This window comes from Citrus sinensis, chromosome 6 (genome assembly GCF_022201045.2).
Source record: "Citrus sinensis cultivar Valencia sweet orange chromosome 6, DVS_A1.0, whole genome shotgun sequence".
Classification (NCBI taxonomy): domain Eukaryota; kingdom Viridiplantae; phylum Streptophyta; class Magnoliopsida; order Sapindales; family Rutaceae; genus Citrus; species Citrus sinensis.
Genome location: NC_068561.1, coordinates 25,487,009 through 25,500,525, shown reverse-complemented (window position 1 = coordinate 25,500,525; position 13,517 = coordinate 25,487,009). Strand labels below are relative to the sequence as shown.

Below are 13,517 nucleotides of genomic sequence, written 5' to 3'. Positions count from 1 at the left end.
TTACTTTTTGTTAAAAAAATTTACTTAGATATATTTTGGCCCACGTGCTATTAATGGCTCACAGGCCGCGTGCTAGCCCACTAATGAACCGTGCTTTTTCGTGTACCGTGCTTTGGCCCATCTCTTATCGTGCCGTGCTTTAAGGCCCGCGTGCCTAAAATTCTAAGCCCGGCACGGCCCACGTGCGTGTCGTGCCGTGCCTCGTGCCTCACCGAAACGTGCTCGTACCGTGCCGTGCCCGTGCCGTGCCACGTGCCGCCCGGCCCATTGGCCATCTTTACTAATCAAGTTGCCTCCTTGACGCCCCTGTTGAGGGGAAAAGAAAACTAATGAACTCCGTACAGTATTAATATTTTAGAGCTTATTAAACTAAATCTAGTATGAAATCCTTTCATGCAAACAATGATAACATTTACTCACATACATTAAAAGAGTAAATGATAAGATCAATCATTTTCTCTCCTACGCAGACAAGTGACATTATGTGATTGTAAGGATCCATTACCAACCACAAAGTAAGAAAAAAAATTCTTTTTTCGCAAAACTATGGACCCTTAAGCAACGAAAACGAATTATATATATGGACCTTAGGTATCTGATGCTCTTTTAAATTTTTTATTCTCTTTTAGGGTCAATTCTCTCTACCAATTGGTTCTCTTATTCAAACCAAACAAAAATAAAAAATAAAAAATTATTTGAAATATTCTTTACTACCGTTACTTGTGTTTTAGTGTAAAATCCTACTTGTTTGGGGCAAAAAAAAAAAAAAAAACCTACCTTCTTTTCGATATCTCATGAATTAATAACAATGGCGGGGTCGGCTGTTTGTCAATGTCACACCTCATAAAAAAATAGTTTTTTATCCTAAAAAATAACATTTACCCTTACGAATATAGCATTTAAAATCTAAAATGATTTTTTAAAATTTAGGGACCAATTGGGAATAGACAGATAAGAAAGAATTTACCCTCTTTATATTTTCTTTTCCCCCGTCGCGCACGCATGCTACATGGGCAAGACAATAATGCATGGGAAGGTGAGGTATTGTCCATTATAAATAGCGGGCTAGCTGTGACAAGCTTATGCAATAAGTAGGGCATAGTCATAGAGATTATTCATTAGCTTTGCTTGCTCTTTCTTTCCTTTGGCACTCCCTCAATTATTTCTTTTTATCCATTTTTGAAGGGTTTTTGTTTCTTAATTTACACAAAAATGGCATCGATAGATCCAAATCTTAACACAAATATTGATGAGCTTGTGTCAGTGCAAAGCCCTCCATCCGAGAAGCCAAAACTATGCCTTGTTTGGAATGAACATTATCCTCCTGGTTTCCTCAGAAAGGTTAACTAATTAAACATAAACTTAGATTCTGCTTCTGGCTTTTGTTTTCTCTCCTTAAAAAACCTCCATGCAAATTTGTTAATGTGTGTGCAGGTTATTGCTGAGATAATAGCGACATATTTGCTGGTTTTTGTGACCTGTGGCTCAGCTGCTTTGAGTGCATATGATGAACATAGAGTATCAAAGCTTGGAGCCTCGGTTGCTGGGGGACTCATTGTCACCGTAATGATCTATGCAGTTGGTCACATCTCTGGTGCTCATATGAATCCTGCTGTCACTCTAGCTTTTGCTGCTGTTAGACATTTTCCCTGGAAACAGGTAAGAACGTTGATTTTTTTTTTTTTTTTTTAACTTAGCAAATGACCAGGACGATGATATTGATAATTAGCCAAAACCCGGAAGAAGACACTCATACTACATATATATGACTAAACTCTTTAATGTTTCAAGAATAGACACATATAGTACCTTGCCGTTAACATTATTATTATTATTATTTGTTTATCTCCATCGAATTCTAATTTTTTAAGATCTGCGCAATAGTATTAATTTCGTCAAAAAAAAAAAAAATTACGATTCGAACTAAAAAGGAATATGTGTGTTAATTCCTTCTACATGTATTATAAATATACTAGTAAAGATTTAGACGTCCTTATTTTCCCATATAATTATAATAACAAAAACAAACAAAATTCATGTTATTCGTGGAGGGCCAATGAATAATGTTACATGCACATCTGGTGATAGGCACATGCATGAAATTGGACCACAGCTCAGGTGTTATGGTTTTTGATGACCCCTTGCTCCATCTAGCCACAAATTTGAAGCAAATGATAGGTTTTAAAAAATCTGAAATTGATGAGCTCCAGACATATGCTAGAAACAAATTGAAACAATTAAAATAAATTATTTGCTTCAGTTTTGTGGCTAAAAATGAATTGAAGCAAATAGAGAAACCAAAAAGGTTGAAAGCTATAATATATGGTGGAGAATCTAATCTTTATGGAGGAGGCATCAGGTAACCACGTAAAAGGGACAGATTTATCATCTAGGCGAGCCCTAATGGTTGGTCCTTGGTAGGATTAGACATTAGAGGCAGCGATCCGAGTTTTAGAAATTCATCAAAAACATCCCTGAAAGACGATTTCTAGCAAATTTTAGGTGGCTAATTAGTCATGAATTCAAGATATATAACAAAGGTTGGATTCGAAGGTAGTGTGCTTTAAGGACACACCTTAAGATAATAAGATCATGTGAACTGAAGGTTGCGACATATCACATCGCCGTGCAATTAAAGAGACAAAACAAAAACAGATAAATTTCTTTTCTTTTTTTTTTTTTTAATTTCAGGCGTCACGTTATACCCTTAAAGCACGAGATCCAAAAGTTATACGTCGAACAAGAATGTCCTGTTAGGAGCATATTTGTATTAAGAAATTGTCAAACAAGTTAGTAACTAGTTAAAGAAGCTACACTTGTCTAACCAGCTAAGTAATATCAAATTATAGCCAAGTGATGCACATGGATTATTAATGATATCATATTCGTGGGTCTAGTGGTTCAGGGATTAATGTATTGTCTATGTGCCCTATCCCTTAGTTTATTTTTTTTCAGTTTAATTTTTGGGGGCCATGATGAAGATGGGCACTGTTCAACTGACACAGCACAAATGATGTGACTCTTTTTTAATGTGGGATCATCTCACAAAATTATGCTTCATTTATCCTGGTCACTATCATAACTGATTGATAAAGTAGAATGCTGTTTCTCGAACTGAAAATTAAAAACAATAGGGTAAGAAAAAAAAAAGTTACATAATCATCCGGACATGAAAAATTAGAAGTTGAATTTTCTTGCAGGTCCCAATTTATGCAGCAGCTCAACTAACAGGAGCTGTATCGGCTTCCCTCACACTGCGTGTCCTATTACACCCAATCAAACATATTGGCACAACATCACCTTCTGGATCAGATCTCCAAGCCCTAATCATGGAAATTGTTGTCACCTTTTCTATGATGTTCGTCACTTCAGCCGTCGCAACTGACACCAAAGCTGTAAATACACATTGTCTTACGATTTTTTTTCTTCAAAATTAAGTGGGTGTTTCATATTTGGCATTTTAAAAAAAATAATTTTCCGTCTTCAGAAATGAAATCGAGGGAAATTTGCATTTTAATTTAAAACTAAATTAATTTAATTTTGATCCATCCATAGACACCTACAATTAATTTAATCCACTTTCATTTTGCAGATAGGAGAGCTAGCAGGTATTGCAGTTGGCTCTGCAGTTTGCATAACATCTGTTTTGGCGGGGTAAGCAACTTTAAAACACCTTGATAACTTTAACAGTAAATCTTGATACTGTCTCAATTGTTTTCTAAAACAAAAGCCTAGAAACCAAAGCAAGAAAAAGGGGGAAACAAAAAAACAAACGAATCAGGTAACTAACTGGTAACTTAGTGTTAATCCTCAGACCAGTATCAGGTGGATCTATGAACCCAGCAAGGACAGTAGGACCGGCGATTGCTAGTTCGTTCTATAAAGGGATTTGGGTGTATTTGGTCGGACCGGTTACTGGAACTTTCATGGGAGCATGGTCTTACAATATGATCCGGGAGACCGATAAGCCAGCCCATGCAATTTCCCCAGGCTCGTTATCGTTCAAACTTCGCCGGCTGAAAAGTAATGAGCAAGCTCACAACAATGACCCTCTTGATGCTCTGTAAAAGAATTCGGCTGTGTCTGTAAAGATACTGTCCAAGCTTATGATGCTATAGCAAGCACAAAGTACACGGTTTCAATTCCGTGCTTAACATCTGTAGGCACTATCAGTTATGATGTACTCTTACAAATAGACTGGATGTTCATATTGAATAAAGTACCAGCATTTACACATCAAGCTTTCCATTCACATAATTGGAAATAAAGCTTATAAGAAGATGATGATGATGGGTTACCATTTTCAATTGCCTCATCAGGAAAATGTACAAATGGTTCAAGCAGCATTTTCACGGTGAACCAGCATTTTCACACACCGTGAAACTCCCCGGGTTGATGGTGATGCTCTTGGTGCAATTATCAGTCTTGTAAATCCCCACTAGTCGATCAGCTAACTCAAACATGTTGTTCCTAAGGCTGCATGTGTATATATAGATCATAATATAAAGAGACTAAGCAAATGTAACATCCATTTACCTAAAGTCACTCGCAGAAGGCAGTACCTAACTTACCTTATAATTATAAACTGTGCATCCTTTGTTCGGTCCTTCACGTAATGACCAACTATAGAAACGTTCTTGAAGTCTGCGAAATTGTATAAACCATGCAAGTTAAGGATAATTCGTAGAAAAAGAAAACATTAGTTAATGGCTGTGAAAAAAAAAGTACCTAGAGCGGCATCAATTTCATCCATTACATAAAGCGGGGTAGGCTTGTAGTGATGAAGAGCAAAAACTAGAGCTAGTGAGCTGAGAGTCTGAAAACAGTAACAAACCTAGTATTACATGCTTGGCACTCAAGAAAATTAAAGCACCAAATTAATGAATAATAGCAATAATTTTAGAGGTAACCTTTTCACCACCCGATAAGTTTGCAATGTTCTTCCAGCTTTTTTTAGGCGGTCTAACACTGAAAACAACACCCTCAGAGAAAGGATCCAAAGAGTCCACTAGCTCAAGTTCTGCATCACCTCCCAACGTGATCATCTGTAGCAGGCTCATCCAGTAGACAAGAAAGATTGTTAGTCGAAGCAAATAGAAACACAGATGGCAAAATGTGAATTTCACAGCCTCAAAAGTGATTGGACCAACTACTCGCAAATAAAATGAGCAAGTAAGATTTCAGTCTAACTTAATGCCACCAGCCTTATTTTTGGTTATTTGAGCTGTAATTTTTATTCCAGTCATTTTCACCTGGAAGCAACCCAATGAAAGGAGGAAAAACTTTAAACAAAAGAGAAAACACGGTTCACAAACCTGATACATTTCCTTCAACTTTAATGATATTGCATTAAATCCTGCCATGAACTCATCCAACCTAGAATAAGAATTATAACACATTCAGTAGACTGAAAACGAAAAGTCAGGAGTAAGGAGAAATTAAAGTGGTAAAGGAACAAATAATATGAAAGGAAGTCCATGCCTTTTCTTTCTCCATTCATCATACTGTTTCTTTACATCGTCACGTTGTTGGGTGACTGTGGTAAGATCCTCGACTCGTTCATTATACGCTGCAACCTTTCTCCGATACCTATAATGAAAGAAATAATAAAGATACAAAGCAAAATAAAAATTGCATATGTCAAAACAGTTAAATGAACTACAAGAGTTCTGACTCTGTGATTGAATCAAGATTTGGATTCAACTCTTTCAACTGTGCTTCCAGCAATGCCACCATCTCAAGGGCCCTTTTCAGGTCGCAAGCATCCGATAGAGTCTGATCAGCAAGTGTTGCTTGTAGCTTTTCAGGGTCCACTAGGTCTTTCTGAATTCTGTAACCAATAAAATAATAAAAGTAAACATAATTGAAAGTCAAAGCTTCTTCCTAACTGTAAAAAATCCCATTAATCAATGTACTGTTCCAAATGCTTCAAAAGAGTAATTTGCAAGTCATCAAGCCGCTTCTTATAGCCCTTCCCCCTCATTTCCAGCTCCTTGTATGATCTTTTCAAATCTTGTAATTTGTAGTCAGCTTCAATCTGTGTTAAAACCAACATGCTGTTGACATGATTAAACTAAATCAAGGAGTAGAAACAATAAAAATGCATTTATTTCGCACTGTACCTCTGATGCCCGCAACTCATCCACAGTCTTCTTCAATTTTTCATAATCATTTTTTGCCTTATCCAACACATCTCTATGCTGATCAATCAACTGTACAACAGACAAGGAAAATTACGTCTCTGCAATGAAAAATCTCCTGTCTTCAGTTCACAATTAGCGAGAAGTTAAACCTTCTGAGTATTTGTGTAATGCTCTTGGACATTATGTGCCTTTTCCAGTATTTCATCAAAAATGCGCTCCATCTTTACCCTCTCTTCAACAAGTTGTTCTTTCTCCTTCTTTGACTCCGCAATCCCCTTTGTCAACTTCTTTATCATCTTTTGGGCAGTCTCTATTTGAACTTTGTGACGGTTGATCTCTGTGCTACTTTTGTCAATATCCTGAGGGGGCATGAATTAATAGAGACTCTACATATGCAGTAATTTGAAAGTTTCCAATGCAGAGCAGAACTTACAGACTGAATTTTATCGACCTTTAACTTCTGTGCTTTTAACTTTTCACCACCAGCATTTTCTACTTTACTTTGAAGCTGCAAAGCCTGGAATAGAAAACACAAGAAATAAATCAAGTCGAGCTGCTTATTAGTTTCATATCCTCATTCTATCAGTTCCCTACCCACCTTCTCCTTCAGATCTTTAGAGCCATTTACAATTTTCTCGATCTCCTTTTCTTCAGCAGAAATAATTTTCTGGAGCTCCTCAAGCCTATCAATCTCATCCTTCCTTGGCTCTGATGCAGCCTTCAAGGAATCAAGCTGTTTTTCAAGATAACTATGTTGTGACTTTAAACTCTCGATCTGTTTCACAGAAAGATGATATCTGCATCAAGTTCCACTAGAACATAGCAACCAAAAGAAACATTAGACTTTGAAATAAGTGAGTAATACCTCCTTACGGCTTTTAGCTAATTCCATTTCCAAGTGTGCAACTGCTTTTTCTGAGGCTTGGTAATGCTTCACTGCATCAGCAATTTTTTGGCGAATTCTACTCAAGTTATCCACCATAGCTGAGAGCTCCTTCTCAGCATTGATAATTGCTTCAGCTGAGACACTAGTGGGTCGAATAGATGTCCCCATCTTACCGCCACGTGGCTTACTTCCCCCACCACTCATAGTACCAGATTTTTCAAAAAGCGCACCATCAAGTGTAACCACTCGTCGAAATTCTTTGTTTCCACTATAAGCAATCCGTGTTGCCTAAGTTCAACAGCAAAAGGAAGTTAACTTATAGAAAACCATCAATAATAGTTATGGAGCACTATGATATGAATTCTATCTAATTATTGAAGTAAGCATGATATACATATGCATAAAAAGACAGAGTCAGATGTTTATGTGCGTGCTCATTTATGCTCACACAAGAATATCACACTGACATTGAGGAAAACATATAAATATAGAAAGGAAATAAGGCTTAAAATCTCAAAAATACTGCCATTATGTAAAAAGAATCAGAATTAAAAATATCCAAAGACTCTCATCTCATTGCAGTCAAAATTTCCCGAAGTAACTTGCCTTCTTGTTAACTCCCTCATACCTTATTTTCAAATTCTTTGGATTAAGTTCTATCTAGAAATGACATGGAAATGTGCATCACCTGCATAACACACTCCATCATTCATGACACAGGTAACTTTTATGTGTGAAAACTGAAGGCTACCTGATCAAGATCCTTCGCTACAAGAGTATTTCCCATTGCTGCATAGAAAGCAAGTTTCATTCTTTCATCCTTAACTTTTATTAAGTCAAAGAGACGCGGAACATTTTCTGGCGTGCTAAAATGCTCCTTCATCTTGGGAAAAAGATCCACTTGTTTCTCCTGCATGGAAAAAGGAATGGAAGCATTATCATAATGTCATCCCTATCTGTTTTCCAGTTGCTAGGCAAATGTCACATTGCCAATTATAACAAGTTAGGGGATCCCAAACATATGTCTGCTTTTACAAAATTACTAAATTCCGTGTTGCTGAAATATTTCATTTGTGCATTTTAAGAAATAGAGGTCGAAAATTTGTGATCCCAGAATCAGCAAATCTAATAGTCAAATAGATTGCCTCTTGTAATTTCTCTCTGTTTTCAAGCATTGCACCAACAGAAACTAAATGTCTCCTCCACCCATGTAACATAGGTTCAAACACGAAGTCTCTTGCACCACCCCAAGAGATTTTACTAGTTGAACCTACCAGCAAATACTAGATTGTCAGTCATAATTGAATTTGTCAGGTCTTAAGGAGTCAAATTCACAGGTCAGTGAGCACATCTACATGGTAATATTAATGTAACTGCTAATACCAATATCATGAACGTCGCAACACCAAGCTTCTCCCTCCGAAGTAGCTCAACGCATGCTTGTGCTGCACTGGTTGTTTCTACCACAATATAATCAAGTCCAGGACATGCTGTTGATACAGCAATATCATATTTCGCTGCAAAGACAATGAGGGTAAGAAAGAAGTAAATAACATGACTTAAGCCTGCAAAAATGTAACAAGATTATTGCACCACTTGTGCAGATATTCAATATGAAAAGGGTGGTAATTTAGGGTTAGTGGAATAAAGTGAAACTTTTACATGGAAAAACATAGACTCCTAAATTAATTTGATTATCCTGTTCAAGCTGGAAAAGGTGATGGGAATACAGTAGCAAAAAAAGATTGAAATGAACATAACAAGAGATCTTGATAAATTGAACTTCAGTGTTCAAGAACTATAATATAAAAGAATGACCAGATGGCAAAAGCTAGTCAATATAATGCACCATCATGATGCAGAATACTGACCATCAATGGCACCTAAATCACCCATTCTGCCATATATTCCCTCAATTTGGTTGGACTCCTTAGCTTGCAGAATTGCTTTTAATACTGATCCCTGACTCTTCTCAGAATCCATTACAGACTTAAGTTCAGCAACTTTCTGTCTAGCAGCTTGTTCAAGTGGAATCAGGGTTTCTTGTTCTTTGAAGCACTCCTACAAAGCACATAAGTTTTCTCATCATATTCCATCACAGAAGAGAATAATAAGAAAAGAAAACCGATGTTCAAATAATTATCATGAAAATACGAACTTGTTCTACATTATGAGCTTCCATTGCTTCAAGCTTGTTTTTCTCTAAATCACCTTGCATGTTCCTGATGGCTGTAGTCTTGGTGTCAATTCTTCTCAATATATCATCCATTTGCCTTTGAGCGTCTTCAAAAGCTTTACGGCCAGCTTCATGCTGAAATAGTCAACAGGCACATTCAGCCAACTATTTTTGTTCCGATCATCTACCTCATGATTCAAGCGACTCAAGTGTAAAATTTTTCAAAAAAGTAAGAGAAAGAAAATCTATGTGTTGGAACCTGATGTATGTTAACTAAGTAGGGGTAGTGATCTATAAAGTGTTTAAAGGAGTAAAAAGGATAACGCATGTAGAAGGCACTAACACAATTTCCCAAGAGGTGGAGGTTAAGCGTGCTTTCTGCAACGTGTGTATTGGTGAGTGAAGTGTATGCATTTCATGCTTTTAAAGAGGATCCATGCCAAACTACTACATTTTCAATTCTACATGATTGTGTAAGTAATTATCCATGTCCATTATAATCACTGAAGACGTATGCTTATAAGTGATAATGGTTAAAATATATGCGTATAAATAAAGGTATTAGATGATACATATTGCAAGCAAAGCATTTGATCAGGGTAGAGAAGGAAACAATTTTAAAAAATGAGTTCACTACAGACTAGGAATTTCCTAAAATATCAAAACCATTTTGACAGTAATTATCCAGTCAAAAATAATATAGAAAGCACACCTTCTCACATAAAAGCTTGCTCTCAGTGCATGTTACTTCAAGTTTTCCCTTGTGCACAATCAGCTCTTTTTCCCAAGGTTCTAGTTCAGCACGAACGGTTGCAAGCTCAGAGCGGTACCGCTCAGTTTCAACTGTATATCAATCCATCACATCAAAGATAAGTTTAGCAAACTAGGTACAAAGGTTCTCATCTAACACCGTTTATAACCTAAAAGGGATTTAGTTTTGAACTTATTATCACTCCAGTTGAATTTATGATAAAAAACTAAAATACGTTGCAAGGTAATTTTAAAGTATCCGATGTCTTCCAAAACCACATAGATTGATCATATTCATAAATGGAAAAGTAATGATATTTTGTGTATCAGCAATGAAGACATTTTCACTAACAGATATTTTTATAAAATTTCAGATAAAAGTAGATACAGACAACCTTTGGCATTCTCTTTAATTTGCTCCAGGAGTTTCTCTTCATCTAACAAAAGCTTTAGCAGCTTTGGAATGTTTTCTTCAAGTTTTGGGATCTGATTCGTTGCGTGCTCACACTCCTTTGTTAAGTCATCAATCTTTGATGAATCCTGCAAGCACATGGCAAAAGTAAGATGCTGGACATATACAATTGCCGTAACCATGTCTTTACTCTACCTTTTCAACTTTAACTTCAAGTTTCTTGATCTTTTGCTTCATGTGCTTCGAATCTTCCCTGTATTTCACATCCTGCCTCTCAAACTCTTTAAACTCCTCCTTAGAAACTCTGAGATCATTATCAAGTTCCTAATAATCCAAAGAGGGGAGAAAAAAAAAAGAAGGAAAATATAGATGTTATTCAGATAAATTCCTAGTAAATTTAATGGGAAAAGCTCAAAAAGCAGGCATGGCATATAGTGCCTGCTGAATGGCATAAAACTTCATTCTTTCAAATATTCTTTCTGGAAAGAGATAATCCATACCAGTACAATAATCACTACTTCTATGAATAATTTAGATAGCTAGATTTCTATCAATAACTTAGATAGCCAGACTGCTATGATACCTCTTGTCTCCTCATGTATTTGTTGTGCACAGACTCCAATTCCTTCAATGTTTTGTTATTATCTTGGATCTTCTCCCTAGAAAGATATGTTGAGATCTTCATAGTACAGTTCTAGAGTGCAAAATTATAGTGTAAGCTCAATACTTATGATGACCAAAACTTACCTCTCATTCTTCAGATTTTCTTCTAATTTGGACACGTTTTCTTGTAGCTCAACTATTTTCAGACTGGTATCTTCATAAGCCAAATTTGTGGCTTTCTCTTGCCATTTTAAGAGTGACAACTCTTTTAGCATGTAGGCCTCTGCTTCGTTCTTCACATCCTATTATGTAGAAGTACATTAAGAGGATGTCTGAATGTGACCGAAGATAGCATACCAGTACAGAAACACATACAAACCTCCAAGCTATCTCTTTCTTTCTCTGCTAATTTAACCATTTGAACAACACTGGAACGTTTCTCATTGAGTGATTCAAGCCTAGGAGGTCAAAGAGTACAACATAACTAGCGTTAGTCATATGACATTAGAAACAGGCTATGTAAAAGCAAATATGATCTTCAATATGGTAGTTGCACACTGACCTCAGTCCTGCAGTACTTATAGTTCATTACAAAATTCATGCTAAAAACAATGAAATATCAATATTAGAATAGAAGCACCACTTCAATGACAGTTCCCCACTTTTAATCCCATAAACAACCCATGTTCACATTAAAACTATTTTTCTAATCTCATGACAACAGCATTCTTTTTCTCGGCGGACAAAACCGAGTCTTTCCCACCCACACCTACCCAGGCAGTACAAATTACAACCTCTTTCAACTTTCATGTACACATCAAGGAATGAAACAAGAGCGTGTACAGTGTGAACTTTCTGCTGAAATAGAATGACGAGAATACTCACTCCTTATAAGATTCATCAATTTTTTCAACATATTTGTCAGTTCCAATTATGTCCTCAAGGTATTCGAGAAAGCCTTCGTCATGTGGCCCTTGACCTTTTGGCTTCATCAGTGAAATCTGCTCAACTTCACCCTGTTAACAAACCCACAAGCATATCCTTAAAACAATGAGAAACAAAATTTTGACTCAAAATTGCTAATTGCTAATGCTGTTTAACAATACCGAACCTGAAGAATCAGAAAACGGTTGTTGTCCAGGTCAACTCCTTTGCCTTTCAACTTCTTGGTAACTTCAGTAAAATTACTTGGGCGGTCATTAATGTAATATTTTGAGGAGTTATCGCGGAATGCAACACGTGATATTACAAAATCACTTCCTTGAATAGCTTCATATGTTCCATCATCCTGTATACAGTGCAAAATTAGTTCAGAAAATTTTGACATTTACAGCTCAATTTGGGTACCATGAAAGAAAACAAAAAGTCAAAATTTCTGTTTCAACATTTCACCATCAAAAGGCTATATTAGATAAAGAGCTTGTATAATCAAGCGTCACAATCGCCCAAAACCATTGCTAAGAGACCCCAGATAAGAAAGACTTAAGCGATTACCAGATCAACTATCTCCTGAAAATGAACAGAAACACCGGCACTATCTAGGTTCTGATAATTAGTAGAATTGTGAATAAGTTCTGAAACTTTGTTGAGTCGCATCTGCGAATTTCAATCAACACAACATGGAGAAATATTAATTGCTTTTGCTACAATTTAGAAGATGAAACATACAAAACTTTTGCTATCAAATAAAGAAACTAAAAAAGACTCAAATGCATAAAACACCTGTTTGGCTCTCTTTCCAAATACAAAAAGCATTGCATCTATCACATTGCTCTTCCCACTCCCGTTGGGCCCAACCACTGCAGAAAAACTCTAATATCCAACACAAGGGATAATTAATTAATTAATTCAAAATCTAACAAATAAACAGAATAGGTCAATTCAAATCAAGTGCGTTCAATTGTTTGGCCACATCTCTCTGAGAGAGAATTTTGAGTTCCTAACTGATCCTTTCGATTGAAAACCAAAACCCTTTGAACTGTCAGTATAATTAAGCCAAATTTAAAAATTAAAAAAAAAACTCCGGTTCTCCACTATTTTCTCGGCAACCAAACAGAACCTTAAACTAACATAAATACAAAGATAAACTTTAGTCATCTACAACCTCGGTAATTTAACATATCAGCTAACTCAATTTGACTTCAAATTTTAAATTCATTTTCCGAAACTTTTGTCGGCGAAGAAACAGAAGCAAACCCAAAACACCACACAAACGGCCAAGTGAACTCCAATTACTCAAATCGTTTGTCTCAATTTGATATCAGATGTAATTTCCTCGGCAACCAAACAGAAGCCAGAATTTTTTTTTTTTTTTAAAAAAAAGGTCTTAACCTTGTGAAAAGGACCGACGCGCTGTTCGCCGGCGTACGATTTGAAGTTCCGCATCACCATTTCTTTGATGAATAGTCTCGGCCATTTTCTAGATCCCGGCGAAGCTGAATCATCCGCTGATTCCATCACCATTTTTTACTCTGATTCAACTCACTAACCTTCACTGAGCTTCAAAAAAAAAAAAAAAAACTCACTAACCTTCACTGAAAAAAATAT

General features: G+C 36.3%; 2 protein-coding genes across 2 annotated transcripts; one reads left to right on the top strand and one right to left on the bottom strand.

Moving 5' to 3' along the window:
- The first annotated feature begins 1,087 nt into the window (after positions 1 to 1,087).
- LOC102612686 (aquaporin NIP2-1-like) lies at positions 1,088 to 4,236 on the top strand. The gene is made up of 5 exons (XM_006482535.4): positions 1,088 to 1,341; positions 1,435 to 1,659; positions 3,201 to 3,395; positions 3,593 to 3,654; positions 3,815 to 4,236. Exons 1-5 carry the CDS (start codon positions 1,213 to 1,215, stop codon positions 4,065 to 4,067), a joined length of 864 nt encoding a protein of 287 aa, XP_006482598.1. The 5' UTR covers positions 1,088 to 1,212; the 3' UTR covers positions 4,068 to 4,236.
- Positions 3,645 to 13,517, bottom strand: LOC102612383 (structural maintenance of chromosomes protein 4). Its single transcript, XM_006482534.4, has 28 exons — positions 13,302 to 13,517; positions 12,693 to 12,782; positions 12,465 to 12,566; positions 12,082 to 12,258; positions 11,856 to 11,986; positions 11,350 to 11,428; positions 11,115 to 11,272; positions 10,951 to 11,026; positions 10,563 to 10,691; positions 10,351 to 10,495; positions 9,918 to 10,048; positions 9,188 to 9,340; positions 8,901 to 9,090; positions 8,413 to 8,546; positions 7,781 to 7,939; positions 7,009 to 7,317; positions 6,742 to 6,918; positions 6,577 to 6,660; positions 6,293 to 6,502; positions 6,123 to 6,212; positions 5,916 to 6,037; positions 5,675 to 5,830; positions 5,482 to 5,589; positions 5,316 to 5,376; positions 4,911 to 5,045; positions 4,729 to 4,816; positions 4,572 to 4,644; positions 3,645 to 4,476 (listed from the first exon to the last, which is right to left on the bottom strand). Exons 1-28 carry the CDS (start codon positions 13,431 to 13,433, stop codon positions 4,350 to 4,352), a joined length of 3,726 nt encoding a protein of 1,241 aa, XP_006482597.1. The 5' UTR covers positions 13,434 to 13,517; the 3' UTR covers positions 3,645 to 4,349.